This window comes from Sparus aurata, chromosome 8 (genome assembly GCF_900880675.1).
Source record: "Sparus aurata chromosome 8, fSpaAur1.1, whole genome shotgun sequence".
In the NCBI taxonomy this organism is placed as follows: domain Eukaryota; kingdom Metazoa; phylum Chordata; class Actinopteri; order Spariformes; family Sparidae; genus Sparus; species Sparus aurata.
In genome coordinates this window covers 2,805,520-2,829,431 of record NC_044194.1, presented here as the reverse complement: position 1 = coordinate 2,829,431, position 23,912 = coordinate 2,805,520, and the positions used below count along the sequence as shown (strand labels likewise).

Genomic DNA, 23,912 nt, shown 5'->3' with positions numbered 1-23,912 from the left:
AAAACATAATGTTGTTTATTGTTGTTATTTATACCGTTTGTATTTCTGTTCAGTTCAGTGAGAAGCTCACACACAGTTCATGCACAGTAACAAGGTCTGAAGAGACTCATGACGCACTCACTGGAGTCTGTTGTACATCAGATGGTCCTTCACTCAACTTAATAAAGAGAAATGTCCCACAAAGCAACGTTACAGAACCAAATGAAGGTAACGTAGTAACTGTAGAGCGAAAGAGCAAAAAACGTAACTTTGTCACTTTTCCTGGATGTTTGGTGGGTCAGGATCTCAATCACGACACATTAAAACAGCATCCATATGATTATAACTTATCCGCGGGTTTAGATTGACAGGAGGACACCTGGGAAACACACCGGGAAGTCATGATTCTGCCTTCTCACACCTCGAGACAGGTTCGTGGATCAGAATGTCGCGATTTCGGTTTCGATACGTGGGTCGTTACAGCCCTAACTTTACTGCACATGATAATTCATACTCAGTCAGAAGGCAGAACTGAATGAGACGAATCTTTATGTTTTGGAAAAAAAACACTGATCTAATTAAGTATTTGCAACAGATCTCAACAGAGCAGACGTTCACCGGCACTATAAAAGTGTTGGAAGGAGAATTTCTTTACTTTAAATCTGCAGCAGGAACATTTCCCTGTTCTTCAGACTCAACAAGCCGACGTATAGAAAAGAGTTGCTGCAATTTTAATGTGTTCTCTGCAGATGCTCAGCAGCAGGAATCACACACTCACACACACACACACAAAGTTTCTTCTGCTGAAAAACATTTCATAAATATTGTAAAAGTACAATATTGATGTCTTTACACACAACCCTGATCCTTAAACTTTTGGACACTGCGCAACGTAAATAAATCAATCACAGTTTAACTAAGTGTTGAATGTTTCCTTGTCCTGGTGATCAGCTGAGCCTTTGGATGCCCCTGTCGACCGGTGCACAGGTTCTATATACTGTATGTTACTGCAGTCCATCAGTGAGATATTCTGAAACAAGAAGACGACGATGACACGACATGAAAGCAGCAACAACAAATCATTAAGCATTCTTAAGACGGAGCATCAAGCCGGAGCCACTCTTTCATCGTTTCCTCCCCTTAAGTAGAAAACAAATGTTTGTTTTTTTAGATTTGACTGCGATCAGGACGAGTTTCCCTTCGTCTTCATTCTGATAAATAACAGCAGCAACGGCAACAAAGACATGTTTGGATTTTAAGGAGAAACACAAAGTTTAACAATTATACATTTGAGAGTAAACACCGCTCTTGACAATGACGAGTTAAACGAGCTTCTCTCCTTCACTTTCCTCTGAAAGGAGGAAAAAGAAAACACTCTCCATCTTTCCTGCCAGCTGTTTCCTGGCTGAGACTCATGAGATGTTGTTTCTCTTCTCAACACCGACGCTCAAACACTAAAAAAGTTCTCAGAGATCAACAACACGCTCTCACAAAAACAATCCAATTTGTGTCGACTCCCGTCAGACCGGAGATGATTCAGCTCGATTATACTGGAAGTTGTTTCTGTCGTGTCCATGAGATCAGATCAGGACTGAAAACAAGTTGCTACATCAAACTGTCTCATGAAGAATCATTTCCTGAGGCTCCGTCTACAAAAATAGCTGCATCGTTTCACAGAATCAGTACAGAAACCATCTGTGGTGCCGAACACGTTTGTTGTAGTCCACAATAACAAAGTGTTCACATGGCAGCGTTAAGATAAAGCATCTGTTGACTCTGCTGCACACCTCTCTGTCAGAGCTGGACAGCAAAGTTGAAAACGCCTCTTCAGATCTTGGCTGAGTAGCTCGGCTCATTTCAACAGTTATTACTTATGGCTACATACGTTAGCTTCAGGTGAAAATGGCTACCATGATAAGTAATTGTCGTAATTCCTGCCCCGATGATTTCTGTTAAAAAAAACCTTTGGTGAGTTATTTTCACTTACAGAAGATCTCTGCCTCCCTCTGACGTACAGTACCTCCTACTTAAAGTGAAACTCTTGACAAAATGCAACCTCAGGTCTTTTTGTGAATGCACCCGAGTCAAACGTTCGTTTAAAAGCATGATTATGACGAAAACACCTTTTTTAAGATTGACTGTATTTTCGTTTTCATCAAAATCTCTCTGTTTAAAACAGTAAGAAGTCTCGACACAACATGAAACTTTGCTGGTAGTATCACCAGGGTCTCTACACATGAACACCAGCATTGAGAACATTGTTTGTGTACACAGAGTTTACTAAAAAGAAGGTTTTTGAACAACTCACGTTAGCAGTAGCTTGTTCCGCTCGCCGCCGTCCTGCCAGTGGAGAAGTGTCGATCTCAGAATGTGACGTAACCTGGAGGACAGTTAAGGTGGAACTACTGTCTTCCAGCAACAACTATCCACACGAGATCTCACGTGAATTTTCCAGCTTTTGATTTTAGTATTGTTTCTTACGTGAGGCTCCTTTTTCAACTTCAAGGTCAATATTGTTTTTCACTAACGACAAAACAACAAATTCTCCTGCATTTATATGGAACTAAGCTTTAGGAGCGTTCCACCTTAACTGTCCTCCAGGTTACGTCACATTCTGAGATCGACACTTCTCCACTGGCAGGACGGCGGCGAGCGGAACAAGCTACTGCTAACGTGAGTTGTTCAAAAAGCTTCTTTTTAGTAAACTCTGTGTACACAAACAATGTTCTCAATGCTCGTGTTCATGTGTAGAGACCCTGGTGATACTACCAGCAAAGTTTCATGTTGTGTCGAGACTTCTTACGGTTTTAAACAGAGAGATTTTGATGCTATTGTAAAAGTGCCCGTAGCACTCCCATTGAAAATGAGTTTGACCTGAAAACGAAAATACAATAAATCTTAAAGGTGCCTCTTGACCCTCTCCCTTTGAAAATGTAATTAAATTTAATTTTCAATTACCTACTGATATTTTGCATTGTTAATTCTTTTTTTATCCCGTCTGTGTCTGAATTAGATTTGTTTCTTGTTTAATTGTGTAAGATTGTTTTCCCTTTTTATTGTTTGTGTCTTGTCTCTTTTCTTGCAGCCTTGGATTTTTGACTATCTCGTGTGTTGTCTCGTCTCTTGTTCTAAAACAATTACAAAAAAAGTGCCTCTTTCGTCGTAATTATGTTTTTTAAACAAAAGTTTGACTCAGGTACATTTACAAAAAGGTTGCAGGTTGGCGAGAGTTTCACTTTAAATAACGTTTGCACAAAGTAACTTTATTGTCCAGCTGAGGCTGAATGATCAACAGTCAACATGAGCTGCAGACTCTCAGTTATCCTCCGTCTCTGCATCCATGCAGAATCTTCCACATCAGCATCGCGATGCATCGTATGATCAAGACATTTCCACATCTTTAGTAATAATCAATTAATGATTAATAAGGCTGTGTAAAAATTCTTGAATGTGAGTTTTATCTGCTTTTTGTCCTTCTCTATGAAAACACTCTGCTGTTTGTTGGTTATATATTCTCCAACCAACAGTTTGCATATTCTCAAACTGATCCACATCACAGCTCGGCTATAATACTGGTAGGAGAAAAGCTGGAAACAGAACCGATGTAATGTACAGTGTTATCTCGCTGTACTGGACTGTACTGTGATGTCGTGCTGACTGCAGAGAGCTGGAGCTGGCTGAGGACCGTCTTTGGCCCCGGGGCCGGGCTGACTCGCTGTCTGATGCTCTTCACGGAGCTCCCTGCTCTGTGGAAGCCCTGCTGAGGCTTCCTTTCACTTGTCGAAGAGAGACAGGAGGAGGAGGAAGAGGAGGAAGAGGAGGAGGAGGAGAGGTTACATAACCCTCTGAAAAGAACTCCGTCTCAGGGAATCTGACAGTGGAAGGAGAGATGACAAAGGAGGACGGAAGTCGCCTCCAGCAAATCTGCGGCCAAAATTTCCGCCCACCAACCGGTGCAGAAAAGAAATAAATAAAGAAAAATAAACCCCCACATGAGCAGAAGTGGCTCCTTACAGCAGAGAAGCAGGAGGAGATGGTGTTTATCTTGTTTGTGTAATAAACAGCTGCCAGGGGATTAGATGAGTGCAGGGTGGATGCGTGGGTCTCCATCAGGAGGGGGTTTCTGCAGTCATGGTTTCCCTGCTCCGCTTGTCAGGCGCGCTGCGAAACAGGATAAAAACAGAAACACCGGGGGAAGACCGGAGGCCTCTGCACGGAAACACAGCAGGTGGGAGTTTCCTCATGAATGTCATACCTCACAAATAAACACACCGATGATGATGATGAGGTATATACTCGTTTCTATTATTGGCTGATTAACGCCGACCAGTTTCTCTACATCTTGAATAAAATCTTGGAGGCTGCAGCAGAGGTGGGAACATCAAGTCGACGAGGTCAGAGGCTGCAACGCCATTAATGTTTCACTGCTTCACTCAAAACTCAGTGAGAGATAGTGAAGAATCCAGAGAGGCAGCAGCAGCTCCTCACCCACCTCTGAACACAGGAACGACAGAAGCCGGGCTCACAGTGCTGCAGAGAAAACAGCTCTCAAGTAACTTTCTACTGTGGATGTGAAAGCTATGAGGTAGTTAAAGGTTTGTAGCTGGAGGCTGCCGTCCAGCTGTGCTGCTGCTTCACTGCACATCTACCCAAACTCTGCACCAACTCCGATGGTCCTAAAGATCTTAATCATCAAATCCTCCGCAGTGTCTCCCGTCTGTGTTCAGCTCAAACAGCAATCTGACACATCCAGATTGATTTTTAGGAAGTCGAGACAGCAAAAAATAACAAACTGGCTCCAGACCACAGTTGGAGGTGGTTTGAAATCCAATTAGAAGTGGATTTCTACAGATACGTCATCCCTCACATCGGATTTTAAAGTGTCTTTTGTGTCTCGTCGCAGCACGACACGCAGCGCAGCGTCGAGTCCAGAGTCAGGAGGAGACTTCAGAACCACAGAACCCACAGAAGACGACACGGAGAACAGTTACCGGACCGCCACCACTTGACCGCACGATTAACTGAACGGGATGCACGATATGGATTTTCGTCAGCTGATACCGATACGCTGACAGAAAACTACCAGCTTTAAAAGGTGCACACAACCACCTACTGTTTAATCAATTACAGTAACTCTGCTTCATATTATTGGCTACTGAAAAGCGAGACGACGACCATTTCTCAGAACTTAGCTCAGACGTCAAAAACACACAGCTGGAGTGTTTCACTGACTCCTGTACAAAAACACACATCTGTAACTGTATTCATTGAAACTGGATGAATGTTTTCTGGGTTTCCCTCTGATGTCCTCAAGCTGAACCCTTGTTCTTTACACCGTTTCCTGATGAACAGTTGCTAAATTAGTTGCTAACAGCGGCTGACCGAGCTGATGTCGATCCCAAACACAAACTCAGAGACCAACTGTGGCGAGTTTGACGGCAGAGAATCTGGTATCGAGGAGCCAAACGTGGCAAAAACTAAAAACCCCTCGGTGTTGTATTCCCTGGCCGTCAGTCTGGGATGCTGCTTCAGTGATCCGCTCCATCCATCCTGAACCGAATTTACAGGAAACATGTAAACACGCAGAAACAAACATCACTACATTCTGTTTCAGCAGATAGACGTGTCATATGTCCTTGTTTTTATTCAGACAGCCTCGTCCTGTCAATGGAACCTGTTTCAGGTTTTTTAGTCTTTTGTTGTCAACATTCCTGCGTGTTGCTACAGTTACAGTCGGTGTCTGATGACGTCTGAACCGGCGTCGGAGCAGAAGGGCAGAAACCTTCCGTCAGCTCTTCGGAGGCTCAAACTGTCCAGCATGTTGCATACTGATGTCTCTGAACACATCCGTCTCTCGTGTCTTCATAAAGTAGATTTAACGAGATTGATTATTTGTGCTGTTTACGATTAAAATAGGGAAAAAAAACAAAGACAAACAAGATTACTATTGACCTCTCCTCGCGCCACACTGTTCAGTCGAAGTCCTGCATAGATCGGGTCGGGTTTGTGGCTCTGGAGGGAGAATGTGATCAGCAGCTTCTTCACTAGAAATCTAAATTATTTATTAGGATTAAGAATGAGCCTAAATCACTTTGCTCTCTGGGAAGAAAACATCCTGTGTTTTATCTCTGCAGCCGCTGGTGAAACCTGCGCTGTTTCCTTCCTCTCGTCCGATTCACAACATGTTTAATCTGCTCCTGGAAGATTTCATCAATAACCAGACGCCTGTTGGATAAAACATGAATCTGAAGCCCTCTGAGACAGAAGACAGAGTATTACACACCTTTTTATTACTTTCTTGATATCTTACAACTCTTCTTTCTCACAGCTTCATTTAGACGGGCAGCGTATTAAAAAACGGAGACGAGAGCTCTTTGTCTTTTTGAAGAGGCTGCTTCGTAAGAAAAAAAAGGGATGAGACAATGAGCCTTTAAACAAAAAGCTGGGAGGAAACGACGCAGCTCATTCAGTCCAACACTGAAACTATGCAAACAAGGAAATACTGAATGTTGCACGGCTGGTTTCTCTACAAACTTCCTGGAGAGCCTTCAGGTTCACAGTGTGAGATCTCTGCAGAGCGGACGGATGTCACGGCTGCACACAGACCCATAAAAACCTGTTAATATTAAATCAGCAGACAGGATGTAAATATTCCACTGAAGCGGATGGTGATGGATTAAAACTGACCACAGCAAACATCAGAGACAATGTGATTTCTGATACCAGCATCAGAAAAGTAAAAACACCAGAATCGGTCTCTGCGAGTACACAAGTCGATGCAGCGACACACAAAGTTCAGGTGCAGGAATCAGTAAAAACAGGAAGTGGACGATTGTTTCAGTGCAAGTCTGAGATAGTCAGGATCGCAGCAATAACATCTCTGCACTATCTGCTGCGTCTGATTGGTTGGAATATTTCTTGGCTCTGAGCAGTTACCAAGAAACATCTAACGCTACAACTCATGATTATTGTTTATTAGATGTTTGTTCTGCAAAACATCGATCAGTGTTTCCCAAAGACGACGAGGGGGAAAGAAACAAGAACACATTCACGTCTGAGCAGCTGGAATCAGAACATTTTAATCATCTAATCGTTGATGACCGACTGTCAAACTACTGCAGCTCCACTGACGCAGAGAGAAATAGTCCTGCAAGTAACTTCACATAGAACAGCTTTTATTGTGAAGGAGTTACAGGAAATGAAACGTGTCTGTAACTGGATTAGCGGAGCCGCTTTGTTAGCGCTGATTCACCGCGCGTCATCAAACTGAGCAGAACCGGGCCGGCAGGCGTGAAGGACAAAAATGGCACATTATTACTGGGAGAAAACCGAACTTTACCGTCAAGAGTTTAACTTTTACTTTCAGAATTATCTGCACAATCAAAATGTGACTCTGCAGGTTTTTTGTCCACACCTGTGATGAACATGCAGATAATAACTCAGATCTGAGACACGTCAGGCTTCAGTTTGACTGCTGGAAGCTCAAACATTAAAACTGGAAACTGTTCAAAGATCACATCAGTGCTCTCTCAAAGTCTTCACTCTTCACCTGCAGACTAACATCTCTTTGGATCCCGTGTTGATCGTTTTCTAATTCATCCGTCCGCTTTAAAATTCTCTCCATTCCTCACGTTTCTTTGAAGTTCATTTCTAACAAAAAGAACCTCACAGAGCCTCAAACGAGGTTCGTTCTTGACCTTGGAAGCAGCTCACAGATCAGCTGATTCAAGAGCTTAATTGTCACCAAACAGACTACGAGCTCTGATGTTTTGTCATCAATCATTTTCTACTACACTGACTTACAGAGATAAACAGGAAACACTTTTTCACAATAAAAAACAACAGCTGTCCTTATTAATGTGTTTTCTGCGAGGGGGAAACCCGGAGCGTCGCGGAGGCCCACGGTGAACACGCCGCAGGCTGAGTTTGTGCGTGGGCCGGCGCTAAGCACCGACTTGCATCATTAACTCCTCCTCCAGAGCCGCGGCAGCCGGCAGGAAGCTGACGGGATTCAAGACGACGACAGCTCTGCTGTGCAGCGTGTGCGACGAGGAAGACGAGGGACAATCACCACTTCTATCACCAAAAAGAGAGATGAAACACGTTGTTTCATCCTGAGCTGATGAAAAGGGAGTTCGCTCGGCGCAGAACTGATTAGAAGAAGATGGCGGCTGGTGAGGATGTTTATGAGGCAGAAGATCATTTAGAGAATTACCTTGGAAACAAGGATTCACTTTGGAAAGGCAGGAACCTGTCGCTTCACATCAAACAGTCTGACAGAAGTTAAAACATTGTTTGTGCAAAAATGATCTTTTCTACTTATGACGAATTATATCACAACTGCAATGTTTGTCAAGATGATCACAATATGATTTCTTCGTCCTGCAGCACTAACGTGAGTCTTTGTTGTTATTCATCTTGGCACAAAAATGTATTTAGGGATCTTGTTACATGTTTTTCTAGTTGCAACTTGAGTTTCATTTGGGTGAAAATAACCTCATAATCAAACTCAGCTGATATCAGAACAAGGACGTAGACTGAAGAACATCACGTTCAGGAGAACCTGATCAGAACATCACCAACATGGAGTAAATCTTGGGTTGTGCGATCAGATCTTATAAGTCAGCTGCCTTCACATTCAAATGAAACCACCTGCAGGAAGTGATGCTGTGTGAACAGCAGCTCCACGTGGAATCATGTCTCTGCAGCCGAACAACAGAAGAAAACAGAACTGGAACATGGATCGGTCGCAGCTGGCTGATACCTGATCTGTTTAAAAATATCAGCTCTTATACTTTCAAACAAAGTATTTGTAATGATCCATACTGACAGCCATCCTACTCGCTTTCTTCAGTGATTCCATGACTTTGTTTTTGGTCTCGTTGTCGAGTTTTGGGATCGAAGTTACAACAGATTTTGTGATTCTCTTCGCTCTTTCCGAGTCGGGTGGAAAACTTGACAGGGCTTGTTCGATTGTCTTCTGGTTGGAAGCAACTACGAACAACTATTCTTCCTCCTCTGGGTGGAAACATGTCATGTGGTTTCTCATGTTTGTCTTGTTTCCAAAATATTTCAGTTTAGTGCGACACATACAGTGTGGCTCTTGTCCAGGTCCTTTTTCCCTTCAACACTGCAGAAGCCAAAATGCTTCCGCTCGCGTGCTTTCAAAGCCGAGGCTGCTGGTTGAATGTTGCGCTCAGCCATCTCGTGTTTTTTGTTCCGTGCACGCCGTCGACTGCCCGGGCGCTGCACTCCTGCACACACGAGTCCCGCCTCTTGCGTTCCGTCCACATTAGGAAATCGATTTTTTAATTTGTGGATCGATTGAGAATCATCCATGTCTGCATCGCGACGCATCTAAGAATCGATCATTTCTCCCACCTCTATTAGCTCCAATACGATTTCATCAAGCGTCTCTCGTCCCAGCTGTGCGGAGAGTTAATGAGGAGGACAAAGCTCTGACTTTGTACGACCTCGGGTTTCCTCTGGTGACCTATAAATCCACTCCCGTCGATGAACCGTATCCTGAACAGATTCTAGATCCTGCAGCGGTCCTACCGGGCAGGACTCAGGGGATTCACCCGCCGACACACAAACACACCGGCTGCCACCACGAGGAACTCTACTTCCTCTGCAACACAACGAATCGATGCCCCGTCCTCCAGTCTGTTAATGAATTCACACTCTGTTTATTTATGAATCGATGCAGTGAGGAGCAGGACATCCAGCACCGGCTGCAGTGAGAATAAAGCATCCAGTGAGCGGCCAGATATCTCCTGCTGGAACCTCCAGCTTCTGTCTCATTAATGTGACACGGGTGTAATATTCTGAACTTACACTTGTGCACAAATAAACTCCCACGTCTGCTTTCTGTCTGAGCAGATTTGACTCTCACACACACACACACACACACACACACACAATCATAAGCTGAATGAAAATTCCTGGTCGGCATGCTGGAATCAAACACTATGAGTCGCTTATTAACAGGCTTTCCAGCGGCCCAGGAGAACGCGGGGGGGTTCTTCAGGCAGAACTGGCTTCCCTGCCTGTTCTGTCTAATAGCGAGCGCTCGCAGGTCCGCTCTGCCCTCCAGCACTGCACAGACTCATTCATCTGAAGCTAACGCGAGACAAACCCAGAGAGAGCTGCTCACCAAATCGGCTGAATAAGCCTTGGACTGCGGCGCCTCAGTGCATCCTGCGGTGTCACGCAGCCGAAGCAAAACACTCAGGAGAACGTTTACATGTACTGAACACACGTAGCTCCATGCTAGCTCAACATAAAGGCCACTTAACACCAGTGTTGGCTGTAATGTATTTTCTTTTAGTGGTAACAGAGTAACAAACCTATAATATTTCAGTAATATATTACTGTCATGTCATCACAGGCCACTTTACAGAAGGTAAAGGTCTGTTGTGTTATAAAATATTTATTCCTATCTCATAATATATCTGACTTTGATCCTTTGTCATTCATTAATTTAAAAATATCTCAGTTATTTCATGGTTCTATCTAGGTTATTTGGCCATTTTGTTGAAAGAAAGTAAAAAAAGTAGTGTAATATGTAATCTATTACCCTACAGAGACAGTAAAGGTGAATTAAAGGTGAAATATATTGAATTTTTGACAGTAACTGTTTAACAAATAGAGAGATTGACCCTCCAGTCAGTGCAGTGATTCAATATCAGCTTTAGTGCTGCAGAAAACCAGCGAGGAGTTAGTTTACATTTGCATTTAAAGGATTCTGGCTCAAAGACAGAAAATACTGAGTCAAGAAAACGAGTTATTCCAGAGGGAGAGGTTCGATCCGGTACTGAAGCCCCTGGTTCTGATTTGATGAGAACTGCATGTTTGAATAACGAGTGTCAAATGGCTCACACGATCTTTTGAAAAGCAATCTCAGAATAAACACCCTGCAGGGAGGAGGTGCCCTGCTGGATCAGCTGGTACAGCGTGTGCCCCACAACATCGGTCTTCTCTCTGCAGCTGCCCGGGTTCGAGTCCAATCCACTGCCCCTTCCTGCATGTCATCCCCTCTTCATCTCTACACCTTCGTGTTAATAAAGTCGTGAAAATGCCAATAAGTAGTTAAAAACAACACAAACTCGAAGCGCATGTATCAGAAATACCGATACACCGCTTTTCTCTACAGTCTTCGCATTAATACCAGATTCCATAAGGATTTCCTTCAATTTTAAGATTGCCAGGGTGCGTAACAAGCGAGCAGACACAGGACAATCGACTCAAGGTGGAAACATCAAAAATGTCAGTTTATGATCAATTCGGCGTTGATTGTTTACACTGTGCAGCTCTTTTTTAATAAATAATTCAAATGTAGCAGATGTATCACAATGATGGACATCGCCCTCCAGGGAGTGTTTTGGTCAGGCATCAATGTGGAACCAACAAGAGAACCGAGGAGAGAAGTAAATATTTTGTCCAGATAAGTGATTCCTCTGCAGGTGATATATACTCCGAATTACTCAACAGCCCCTTGTGATTAAATAAAAACCTGAAGATGTGTGGTTTGTTGTGAATACTTTGTCAGGTTGGAGATTTCATGTTAAATTGTTACATTTTCAGAGGAGGTTAGGCAGCGGGTCCTCTCGTGCCAGACAACAGGTGCACACACTCACCTTCTGCTGCCGCCGGGCCATGTCGGTGGGCTGCTTGGCGTTGAACGGGTAGGCGATGCAGCGCAGGACGAACACATAGATCTGAAGTTTAATCTTCCTCTCCTCTTCCTCCTTCTGGAGCCGCTCGCGCTCCTTCCTCTCCTCCTCTTCACCTGTAGCGTCGCTGTCTTTGGCACCTTTGCCGGGGGCGCCTCCAGGTGCGGCGGACTGCCGCTGCTGGCCGCCCGCCCGGCTGTTGTTCCCCCGTTTCCCCGCCGAGGAGGCAGCCGCTTTCCTCGGAGCCTCCTGCACAACTTCTGGGTCGGACTCCCCGCCCGTGTCCTCGCTGGAGGACGGGTCCAGCATGGCTCACGGCGGTAAAAAAAAACAAACAAAAAAAACAAACTCCGGTTCAGAACCGACAGACCCGGGGAAAAAGAGAAACACCTGTTTGAGCTTTACTTTGTTTGTTTTAGTCGACGTGGCGCTACCGGCTGCACTTCACCGACCGACGGTTCGTCCCTGCTGCCGCCGGCGGTGCGTCAGGAGCCGCGACCTGTCACACAGACGTCGGTGTTGTCCTGCGGGGGCGGGGCTTCCACGGTTAATATCTGGAGGTGCAGTCTCGTGCGCTTCGCTCCGTCTGGAATGTGTCGGAATGGCAGCGCGCGCTCCTCCGCCGCTGGCTGCTGCACGGTGCTCGCGCGCTCCTGGGAATGAGCGCTCCAGCACACAGGTGAGCAACCTGTGGCTGCAGAGAGAGGAGCGGCGGGGAGGAGGTGTCACTCTGTCGGTGTTTCAGTGCACCACAGACTGCTGAGGGTGTTCCTCTCTGACAACTGTGTGCGTTAAAGGAGCAGTTCACCCAAAACATGAAGACTCAGCCAGCACTCAGCTCCATGTTGATGCAAAGTCTGCTGGAGTTTTTGTAATATACGATTAATTTTTGCACAATGTTTTGAATTGACAGTTGATCCGCGTAAAGGTGATGTTCTGACCCGTGACCACCTCCCTCAGACCGCTTGAAAGAGTACCCAGAATCCCTTCTGTGGCGGTGACGGCTACAAAAGGTCTCTCCAGGATCTCAGTTTGCTACAATGTCGCAGGAGTTATTAGTCATTTCAGTAAATCCACAGTGTTCAGTAACTTTCTTCAGATTTTCAGTTCATCTGACTTGTTATTTAGATGGTTTCGTTTGACATCCTTTCGACAATTATTTGGCAATCGTGGTACAAAAACAACCAAAACATGAACAACAGTAACAGGCAGTGTCTTTATTTAACAGAGCGATGTTGGAGGATACAAAGGATCTCTGGGCACAGGAGAATTCTGCAAAGGTGGGACCCTGTCGCTCCGTCCCAAAGGTGACATTCACCTTCGAGAGGCTGTGATACGTCATCGAGGATCGTCCGCCCTTTTCTTGCCACTCGGGTCTCAAAAAGCCACATCACACTGTGTTGTACACATCAGACACAACTCTTTACAGGTCAGGATTAAATTGTTTTTACATGCAGTGAGATACCTCCTGCTGTGTGGACAATCTTTGACTGGTACTGGTTGCAGCTTGTGTTTACTGAGACTTAACTTACAGGGACGGTGGCCACTAGAGGTCAGTGTGTCTCTGGTGGAGTTCATCACCCATCAGGTTCATCTCAGATCAGAGGTTTAAATGCAGGAGTTTCCAGAGCAACAGAGGAAACAGACGCTGTGAGAAACTCTCCTTAAATCACCTTAAATAACACAAATCATTACAATCAAGGCTGAAGTTTTTAATCACTGATCACTGAACCAGTCTCAAAATGTTCGGGCTCATTCATCTGCTGCTACCGACGCCACACCCCAGTAATTATACAGCACCAGAAGCACTCTGCTGAAATATTCAAAACTGCAAAAGAAATCTAAAATTTAAAAAGTGAGTGTGGGTGAGGTGTGTGTACAGAACAGCAGGACTGTTTGTTTGCACTTTCACTGACAAATCATCTGCTCTGATAAACAACAACGACAAAAGCATCAAAGAAACATCAACGTAAAAACCTCTGAGAAGTCCTCGACTATCTCTGATAAATATACACATCTTTATAAAACCAAACATGTTGAAGAGTTATCCGTTTGTCCTCACTTGGACTCCATCCTCACAGACCTTTTGTCAGAACTTCTTATTCTGTTGTCTTGCAGAACGAGCTGAAAACACAACATTAGCCGCTGTAGCTAACATGCTAACACACAGCTGCTTATCTCCACATCCAGCAGACACAGAGCGACATGAAGTGTCCTGTTTGTGTTTTTAGCTCCTGCTGGTCCTCCTGAGCAGTTTGAAGGAGCAGTCTTGTCCTCTGGAGGTCTCCGGGCTTCACACTGAGATCCATCTCTGGAGATCCATCATCAGAGTGCTGTGGAGTTGAACCCAGGGAGGTCCGGGGCCCAATCAGGGTACGTATCCAGAGAGAACAATGGAGCGCCCAAAGTCACAACCGCCAACAGCACAACAGGGATGCCAATCATGGCGGCACCAAGCCCCGCCTTCACCTGCAGGTGACGGTCAGACGTGATGTTTAACCTTACAGTTCAAGCTGGATGTTTGTGCTTTTATCGTGTGTGTTTGTACCACAAGACTCACCATGTCTATGATGTTTAAGTATCCGTAGGCGAAGATGATGGCGTTCGTATTGTTGGATACAGGAAGCAGGAAGGAGAAGGATGTGCACAGGGTGCTGGGGATCAGGACGTACAGCGGGTTGACGTGGATGGCTTCAGCCTGCAGAAAGATCACACACACACACACACACACACACACACACACACACACACACACTCTTATCTGTCTGAATAATTACAAGATCACGTGTGTCTGCATCATTGTTTAAAACCTCTGTCACTGCTGGTTTTAAAACACAACAGTCTGAACGCTGCTTATTGTCCGTTCAGTCTTCACACCGAACTGACTGAAAAACAGACTGAAAAATATAAGTAATGAGTGTTGAAGAGTTCACTTCTCCATCTGGTGGAGTATAAAGGCAAGAATGTAAACAACCACGTTCACAAAGATCTCCTTTAACATCAAGGTGGTTTACTTTCTAATCAACTCCACAATTAGCTTTTTAAAAAGGAGATCCAGCAGAGCGTGTGTGTGAACCTACCAGAGGAGAGAGGATGGGGAGGAAGACGGTCACCACGGTGGCATTGCTGGCCACCTGCGTTACCGTGGTGACGATGATGCAGGCGACCGTGATGGTGGCCAAGACCGGCAGCCCACCCAGAGGTGTCAGCAGCTTGGCCAGCCACAAAGACAGGCCTGACACCTGCAGACACACACACACACACACACACATTGTTCACACACAAGACATATTTCTATTTTCACCTGTAAAATCTAATCTGTTCATCCAGATGCTCATTTCTGTTTGTGTCCTGGCTTTGATCTGTCAGGAACATTTTCTGCCTCCACCCAGTCAGTGTTGCTCTTTCCCTCTCCGTCCTTTCTTTAAAGTGAAACTCTCGCCAAAATGCAACCGAGGCTATTCATGTGTATGTACACGAGTCAAACCTTCGTATTAAAGCATAATTACGATGAAAGAGGCGCTTTTAAGATTTACTGTATTTCGTTTTCGGGTCAAACTCATTTTCAATGGGAGTGCTACGGGCACTTTTACGTTTTCATCAAAATCTCTATTTTTAAAACAGTAAGAAGTCTCGACACAACATGAAACTTTGCTGGTAGTATCACCAGGGTCTCTACACATGAACACGAGCATTGAGAACATTGTTTGTGTACACAGAGTTTACTAAAAAGAAGGTTTTTGAACAACTCACGTTAGCAGTAGCTTGTTCCGCTCGCCGCCGTCCTGCCAGTGGAGAAGTGTCGATCTCAGAATGTGACGTAACCTGGAGGACAGTTAAGGTGGAACTACTGTCTTCCAGCAACAACTATCCACGCCAGATCTCACGTGACTTTTCCAGCTTTTTATATTAGTATTGTTTCTTATATGAGGCTCCTTTTTCAACTTCAAGGTCAATATTGTTTTTCACTAACGACAAAACAACAAATTCTCCTGCATTTATATGGAACTAAGCTTTAGGAGCGTTCCACCTTAACTGTCCTCCAGGTTACGTCACATTCTGAGATCGACACTTCTCCACTGGCAGGACGGCGGCGAGCGGAACAAGCTACTGCTAACGTGAGTTGTTCAAAAACCTTCTTTTTAGTAAACTCTGTGTACACAAACAATGTTCTCAATGCTCGTGTTCATGTGTAGAGACCCTGGTGATACTACCAGCAAAGTTTCATGTTGTGTCGAGACTTCTTACTGTTTTAAAAATAGAGATTTTGATGCTATCGTAAAAGTGCCCGTAGCACTCCCATTGAAAATTAGCTTGATATGAAAACGGAAATACAGTAAATCTTAAAAGTGGCGCTTTCATCGTAATTATGCTTTTACACGAAGGTTTGACTCATATACATTCACAAGAAAAGCCTCGGTTGCATTTTGTCGAGAGTTTTGCTTTAAGTTATAGTCCTTTAGAGTCCTTTATAATGATCATCAGGATAACTGATTATAATACAAACAAAATGTGTATATATATTCATATCCTTCTGCGTGTCGTTAATATCCATTTTCCTAAACGGTGACACAGCTGGAGCTGCGTCGCCGTTTACTGAACGTTATAATTTATCCGTATGGACGCTCACGTCGTCATCTCTATAGTTCTCGTTGTCGTGGTCGTTGTTGGCGTGGACGGCCCTCAACTCTCACCGATGAAAGCAAATGACCAAATTCAAAACGTTGAATTATTCTTTGAAAGCCTAAACAGGAGTTGCCTCCTTTTGAAACTGTCATGGGCTCAGATGAAATCTCTCTGCTGTCCATGAGGAACTCTCAGCTCACCTTCGTGCCTTCAGCCAGTGCAAAGCCTCCGCCGACTAACAGGACCACCTTCCACGGCATGGCGGCCTGGAACTCCCCCCAGGAGATCATGGCCTCTTCATGGAGGGAGATAAAAACACATCCTGCTCACATCTTCACGTCTACAGACAGCTGCTGTCCCACCACACAAAAAACACAGCAGCAGAGCAGGTCACATGTTCAGAACATTCGTGATTATGGTTTCATTATCATTGTCGTAACACCCAGCTGCAGTGGAGGAAGAAGGGTTTATGCATGTGTGTGTGTACTGGGTTTATTTACCGTATGTTCTGGAGGGTCCGTAGGCAGGTACGATGAAGAAGAGGAGACCCAGCAGCAGAGCCACGGTGGCATCAGTGATGTAGCCGGAGTGACTGATGGAGACAAGAACAGAAGAAACTGATCTACTGACAGCTGAGTGTCCGGTTACAGCCAGTACATGACATTAATCACAGAAATGTCCTGAAACGTCTGGTCAGTGTGGAGCTGTGACTCACTGAGGGAGGAGAGAAGCCCAGCCCGGCATGAAACCTGGAGATCTGGTCAACCACAACAACACCATCACCAGAAAAACTCCCCCAGTGAACATCTCCTGAGAGCTGGACGGCAAAACAAGGAGAGAGGATGAATGAATGAGTAATTGAAGGGTGGAAGAGCAGATAAAAAGAAAGGAGCGTTGATCAAACTGCAGCAAACTGGAGGAAAGAAAATAAGAATAAAAACCTCAGACAGAAACACAGAAACAGGATCACAGTGGAGTCTTTGTGCTGATCTGTTGGACCGATTCCACAACTTTTGGTGAGTATAAATAATTAACACGGCAAAACATGTAAATATAGAACCTGGCTTTAAAAATATTGGCATTGCTCTGCATGGTTTACACTTACAAACAGGCCGAGCTATAAAAACGGCTGAAGACAGGAAGTGAGCTCAAATGAAGACGACGCTCACAGCAGCTAGATGAATGAAGGAGACGTCACCTCATTGGTCCCAGCGACCTGTACTGCTTCTCTATCACTTCTCTTGTCGCAGCTTCGCTCTCAGACGGCTCTCCTCCACATCGCCACAGGGACCTGAAGCTGTGAGAGAGTGTGTGTGTGTGTGTTCAGTACACACAGATTGTATCATCAGGAGACAGAGAAACGCTCACCGTGAACTGAATAATGAACTGTGATTGGTTAAAAGCACACTGAGTGCACTGAGTGCTGACTGCCTAATAAAACGATTACTGAGCATGTGCGGAGGTCAGCGGCGCTGTCAATTAACCTGTCTGACACTGCTAATGCTAACATTAGCATCACACTCATGCCTCTACATCAAGCTGTGTTGAAATGAAAGCAGATATTATTCTAAGATTATACCAAACATTCATTAAATCTAAACTGAGTGACTCACATGTTCAGTCTGATTATTAATTCTTGCCAGGTTTACACTTTCTTCGTTAGAATCGTGACATTTAAGGAATCGTCTCATTATCTCCTCACGTCCACATCTCCTGGAAAGTCTGGTGAGGTTTGATGGACCGCAAAATATTTCTGGAGCTTCGCAGCAAAGCAGCGTTACAGCCTTCTCCTAAACAACGTGTAGAAAGATGTGGACCAACCGCAAAAACAAAGAACTTAAGATGGCGCCACACAGCTTGTCTGGTGTAACCCAAGTCTCCCGAAGCCCTGAGGTCCAAAATTGGTTTGGAAAGATGTTATTTTGAAGGTCTTTTCAGATGAGTTTCTTCTCTCTTGCGGTGCAGTTGGCTTCAGCTGCGACGCTGTTTAGCTGCAAAGCTCCAGGAATGTTTTGTGGACTGCTCACCCATCTTTATGTTAACTGATCCTTTCAAACACATTTTTTTCTATTAAAAAAAGCAAAGTAATGACACACAGAATTGATAAAAATGTGACAGGAAGCTGTGATAATAGAAAAAGACAAGAAATACACAAGATAATGCAGAAACATGTGGAATAAAACAAAAAGCAGCTGATGGAGGAACTACAGCATGATGCACACGGATGAGTTAGGATAAAAACACAGATATGAGGTGATTGGCAGAGCAGATGGTGTGATGTCACTCACTCTGAGCCAATGAAGAGCCAGGTGAGCCACAGCCATGTCAGCAGCAGCATGATGACACTGACGGGCAGGCTCAGCAGCAGCCAGTTCCCAAAGTTAACAGAGCTGCAGTCCGGATAAATCCTGAATTGAAAGAAGTGTGTGAGGTGAATTTAATTACTTTTTTTTTTAAGTGCACACAGAAGCTTTGAGTCTGTTGTTTTTAATTTAGACTGGATTAAGCAAACAGTCTTCACAGGGGAATTTTACACTACAGTTTTATATTTAGCAAATACCCTCAGACAGACTGAATCATGTTCTTTATTCACTCAGTATGTTGCTATAAATGTGTTTGCATGATTGTCTGTTGTGTCTTTCTCTTGTTTTGTGTCTGCTGCACCACTCACTGGTTGAGGTACTCGGAGAAGATGAGGTTGGGCGACGAGCCGGGCAGCGTGCTCATGCCTCCGATGCTGGACGAGTAGACGATGCTGAGGCAGATGGCTTTACAGATCATCAGGTCCTGTTTACTCCTGCTGGCAGCTGCAGTCTGAGCTACAGCAACCTGCACCAAAGGAAATGTTCCCTATTTACTGCAGCATTAGTTGTAGTCGTTATCATGGATCCCACCTACTCTTCACCGTCCTTGTACTCCGTGCTAATTACATCCAGTAAGTTCTTTGATTGGACAAGGCGAGAAAAGTGGTTAAGTTTAATTTCATGGCCGTGTTAGTTCACTGCAAACCAAGACAAGCTGCTGGACAACCACAGGGAGGGAGGTCAGTGGGCCACGATGAATTTACAGTTTAATCACACCACAAAAGAGACAGTGTGCTATTTCCTTACAGTTACGTTATGTTCAGTGTTTTTCTGGCGTTTTCTTGCAGTTGGTCTGCAAGACAAACAGCCAGCAGCAGTGCTGCTGCAACAGATTGTGAGCTGTAGTTTCCCTGGTAAACACACCGACCACTTTGGCTGTGTCTCTGGGCTGGTTAGGTAGAGCAGACAGGCTGGTTGCCCTGCGGATGGCAGGGCAACCAGCCTGTCTGCTCTACCTAACCAGCCCAGAGACACTCGGAGAATGAGTGACCGGTATGTTTACTGGGAAACTACAGCGTATACACGGCTGTAACAGTATCAGCTCAGGTGTAGAAAACACAACTAACAAGGCAAACCAATCACAGGTACGGTAGGGCGGGTTTTACAAGAAGTCAGCTGGGATCCATAATAACGTACATAGTTGGAGAACAGGTAGCAGCAATATTACAGAAACAAACTGTGTGCTTTTATCTGTTCAGTGTGTTTTGTACCTGAACCACTGCAGACTGTGACACAGTGTGTGTCTGAACACAAGTGAAGAGCTCTTCAGGAACATCTGGATGTTTCTGTTCACTGAGAGACACAGAAATACAGCTCAACAGATGACAAGAACCCAGAACACTGCAAACACCCGGAGCCCAGAGGGACAGTGAAGGCAACGCAACAGGACAGCAGAGTGTCGGAGGTGATCAGTGTCAGCAGTCACTCACATACCTCACAGGTACAGGCACTGTTTCAACATGGCCGTCAGTTTCTGCAGAAAAAACAGACTGTGGTTAACAATCTTCACTTTTTATGGTAATTAAAGGGATATTCTGGTGTAAATTTAATCCATGGTCTAACACACCGTGAAACTGTGTTAGACTCCCTCTCGAGAGATCAAGTTAGCAGACCGCTAATTTACGGAGTTTTATCAACCTCAGAAACGACCGCACGACAACAATACACTGCAGTAAATGGATCCAAATATAAACCGCCACCAAAAAGCCACAAATAATGCTCAGAACAGCACCAAACTTCAGCAACAGTACAAATAGGGTCTCAGCACATAGTCCGGGGCATCTAACCTCCGCTAGCTTAGCTGGATTTCTACTGAAAAGCTGACTAAATTTACCACTCTTCTGCAGCAGCTTCCTGTTGACGGGAAGTCCCGACGAGTCGATTACCGAGTGCAGTAGAGTTCCGCGGCTCATGGATGAAAATGTATGATTATGACTCCATGGAAAAGCAATCAAAGTTCATATGTGTCTTACCTGCCAGTTTATAACAGTTATTATCGAGAGCAGACAGGGAAAAGAACGGAATTGAGCATTTCTAACCGCACTCGGTAATCGTCGCGTCGGGACTTCCCCGACCCAGAAGCTGATGGAGGAGAGTTGAAATCTGTTTTTAGCTTCCCAATAGAAATCCAACTAAGCTAGCGGAGGTTAGATGCCCCGGACTATGTGCTGAGACCCTATTTGTACTGTTGCTGAAGTTTGGTGCTGTTCTGAGCATTATTTGTGGCTTTTTGGTGGCGGTTTATATTTGGATCCATTTACTGCAGTGTATTGTTGTCGTGTGGTCGTTTCTGAGGTTGATAAAACTCCGTAAATTAGCGGTCTGCTAACTTGATCTCTCGAGAGGGAGTCTAACACAGTTTCACGGTGATTTAGAGCATGGATTAAATTTACACCGGAATATCCCTTTAACAGAAAATGGTGGAAATGACGTGCTGTCATTATGAAGCTCAGAGGGTGAAGATCTGAAAATGGTCCCTTTTCTGATTTGAGTAAATAATCTTTCTGTACATGTTCTAATAGGACACATCTGTCACCTTCCAGCTGCAGGTTGGGGTTGTCTTCGCCGACACACCCGCCCTGCTTGTCTTTCACGATCTGCTGGAGAACAGCCTCCACAATGGGCATCACCATCGTAACAGCCAAGGTGTTTTGGACCCACAAGGAGAGGAACGCACAGATGGACATGAAGCCCAACATCAACCTGGAGGTCAGAGCAGGTACAAGGTGGCGTGAGATCAAACAGAGCAAAGGTGCGGCTACAAAACATCTGTGAACACATAACATCTAAATGAGCTGCAAACATAATCAACATAACATGCAAAATGTCTTCAAAACAGGTTTTAAACTATGTTGGAAATTAAGGGCAGGTCTGTGATTCTGTTGCTGAAGACGGATTTACAGTTTTTCACATTTATAAACCTCCATAAAAACAGAATCTTGCAGAGACGAGCGGCGCTCACCACGCAGGATTGACTCCCAACATAGTGACGAGTCTCAGGGCGATCCTGCGGTTGAGACCCCACTTGTTGATGGAAGTGGCGAGGCAGATGACGCCCACGAGCAAGAGCTGGTAGTTCTTAAGGTACTCCTGCGCCACCTGGAAGAGGAACACATACCTGACTCTCTGAAATCAAACTCTGAGGAGAAACTGATCAGGGAACAAACACAGAAACGACAGAAACAAGACTCAAAAGTTAGCAAATTACAAAAAGCAAACAGTGAAACAGTCAGCAAATACGTCACCAGTCTGATGAATCAAGAGGAGAGATTTAGGATGAAAACTCCTAAATACTTCATACACTTTTTTTATTTTGAAATTGACGGACGGACTCACGTCTGAGGCCTTCATGATGCCGAACATGGGGAACAAGACAGCGGGCAGCATGGCGGTCATGGGCAGAGGAATCACCTCCGTCACCCAGAACGTCGCCATCAGCAGCAACACAAAGGCACATTCTGCCTCCTGTCAGGTAACACACACACACACACACACACACAGACACACACTGTTGCATTGATCTGTCACAGAGGACACAAAAACACAATAATACACATTCTGTTCTCACTCGTGTCTGCTTGTTTGTCAACAGAATTACACAAAAACTACTGAACGGATTTTCATGAAACTTTGATGGAACGCAGCTCAGAAATGTTAATTCATTGTGTGGCGATGGGCGGAAAATATTTGGCTCTCTGGCTGCAAGTTGTTCCATTTCTTCACCAGCTAGCTTCTAGCTTTGTTGCAGTGTGTTGTAGTCCGCCTGATCGACCACTGAAGAATCTCTGCTACATCATCTCATTGTGTTCTCTTCTTCTGCAGAAAGTAGCTGGAAACACTCGAACTAAACCTCAAAGAAGTTTCGCTATAAAAAACAAATTATGAGCATGAAAAAAAGCCTTTTCATGTTACACCACAGTTTTCATCCTTCAGTTCGGTTTACTTTGAGTCTCCCTTGTCTAGTTTCCGGCGTGTAGAGGTGACTAACCTTCGTCCTGACGACGAGAGGAAGAGGAAGCAGCAGCAGCGGTGTGAGAACGATCAGGACGAGGCTGCGATAGTTCCACCATCCTCTGCTCAGCCTGCTCAGCATTCTGTTCCTTCCTCTCCTCGGGCTCCTCGTCTCTCCTGCAGGCTCCTGGTGTTTTCTGGTGGTCGAGCTAACAGACTGAGCTGTTGTTGAGCTGGCGGGAAACACTTTTAGTGTGACCGTCGTCTCAGAGACTCACACCTCAGACTGTCCGAGGTCACAGGTTATATGTCCCTACCTGTGGGAACTCTCTCAGGAAAGACAACAAACTGTTTACTGATTGCTGGTTATCTCTGCACCGACACAAAAGTGAGATTAAAGTGTGAGACGGATGTTAATTTACGACTCTTCCAGGTGAGGCATCGGAGGATTTCACCCTCTGGATGTGTTTAACATGTGAGTGGTTCAATTTAAAGGTTCAAAACCAGCGATGGGATGTAACTTCATACATTTACTCAAGTACTGTACATTAACACTATTTTAAAGTATTTGTACCTTACACTCTCACTCCTCGACATTTTGGAGGCAGACGTACTTTAACTGGCTGCATTCATGTGATAACTTTAGCCAACTTTTAATGCTGCTGCAGAGTAAAAGAAGAACTTTTTTTATTTAATGTATTTTCTTAGAAATCAGAATAAAACACTGAAAATGCTGAAAACTGGACCTGATAATGAGCTAGCCAATAATCTGGAGGCCTACATACAACATGTGCAAATATGTAGAATTTACCTGTACTTTTGAAATTTAAACAAAGTTGATATCAGACTTTTACTCAACTACGACTTTTTACAAATGAATAAAAACTCCATCTGTTTTTTGTTTTTTTTTTATGTTTCAGCTGGAAAATATTTGAGTTGCTGGAATTTCATATTTTCTAAACTTCTGATGGAGTGAAGCTAGCACGTGCCCTCCGCTTCCATTGTTTGTGCTAAGCTAGGCTACATTAAACATGTCCTGGACCTAACTTTGTTGAGGACACACACACACACACACACACACACACACACACAAACACACACACACACACATACACACACAGATGGAACTGACATTAGTGTTCTCATTTGACTGGGGAGAAGATTTGCTTTCTTTAAAGTTATAGAAACAAAACACTTTTGTTGTTTTTCACTTGTACAACGAAGAATGTCACCTGATGCAGGATGAGAGGAAACAGTGTGTTAAACTAAAACTCCTTTTTTGTAAAGGGACTCTGGTATTGGAGCTTTTAGAGAGCGT

The 23,912-nt window shown here is 44.5% G+C and overlaps 2 protein-coding genes across 12 annotated transcripts in view; both read right to left on the bottom strand.

The window, feature by feature from the left end:
- cadps2 (Ca++-dependent secretion activator 2) overlaps positions 1 to 12,399 on the bottom strand; it is a 182,570-nt gene extending 170,171 nt beyond the window's left edge. For all 11 annotated transcript variants that reach the window (XM_030426028.1, XM_030426032.1, XM_030426030.1 and 8 more), the window contains exon 1: positions 11,619 to 12,399. In XM_030426028.1, coding sequence (XP_030281888.1) covers positions 11,619 to 11,963 — 345 coding nt within the window. In that variant the 5' untranslated portion in view covers positions 11,964 to 12,399. The remainder of the gene's footprint in view (positions 1 to 11,618) is intronic.
- A 495-nt stretch (positions 12,400 to 12,894) lies between these two features.
- slc13a1 (solute carrier family 13 member 1) lies at positions 12,895 to 22,964 on the bottom strand. The gene is made up of 16 exons (XM_030425696.1): positions 22,632 to 22,964; positions 21,980 to 22,108; positions 21,606 to 21,742; positions 21,180 to 21,346; positions 20,078 to 20,117; positions 19,871 to 19,936; positions 19,512 to 19,563; positions 18,952 to 19,109; positions 18,569 to 18,688; positions 17,479 to 17,577; positions 16,996 to 17,097; positions 16,781 to 16,872; positions 16,481 to 16,575; positions 14,735 to 14,896; positions 14,215 to 14,352; positions 12,895 to 14,123 (listed from the first exon to the last, which is right to left on the bottom strand). The coding sequence occupies exons 1-16, from the start codon at positions 22,734 to 22,736 to the stop codon at positions 13,980 to 13,982; spliced, it is 1,806 nt and encodes a 601-aa protein (XP_030281556.1). The 5' UTR covers positions 22,737 to 22,964; the 3' UTR covers positions 12,895 to 13,979.
- Positions 22,965 to 23,912: the final 948 nt, after the last annotated feature.

What these genes read in the sequence shown, in the direction of transcription:
- slc13a1 (XM_030425696.1), bottom strand. Translation starts at nt 22,736, where the DNA reads ATGCTGAGCAGGCTGAGCAGAGGATGGTGGAACTATCGCAGCCTCGTC. An exon ending in TGGCTCTTCATTGGCTCAGA is followed by an intron (nt 17,578 to 18,568) that starts GTGAGTGACATC and finishes ACTCTCTCACAG; the next exon opens with CTTCAGGTCCCTGTGGCGAT. An exon ending in CACTGGCTGAAGGCACGAAG is followed by an intron (nt 14,897 to 16,480) that starts GTGAGCTGAGAG and finishes GTGTGTCTGCAG; the next exon opens with GTGTCAGGCCTGTCTTTGTG.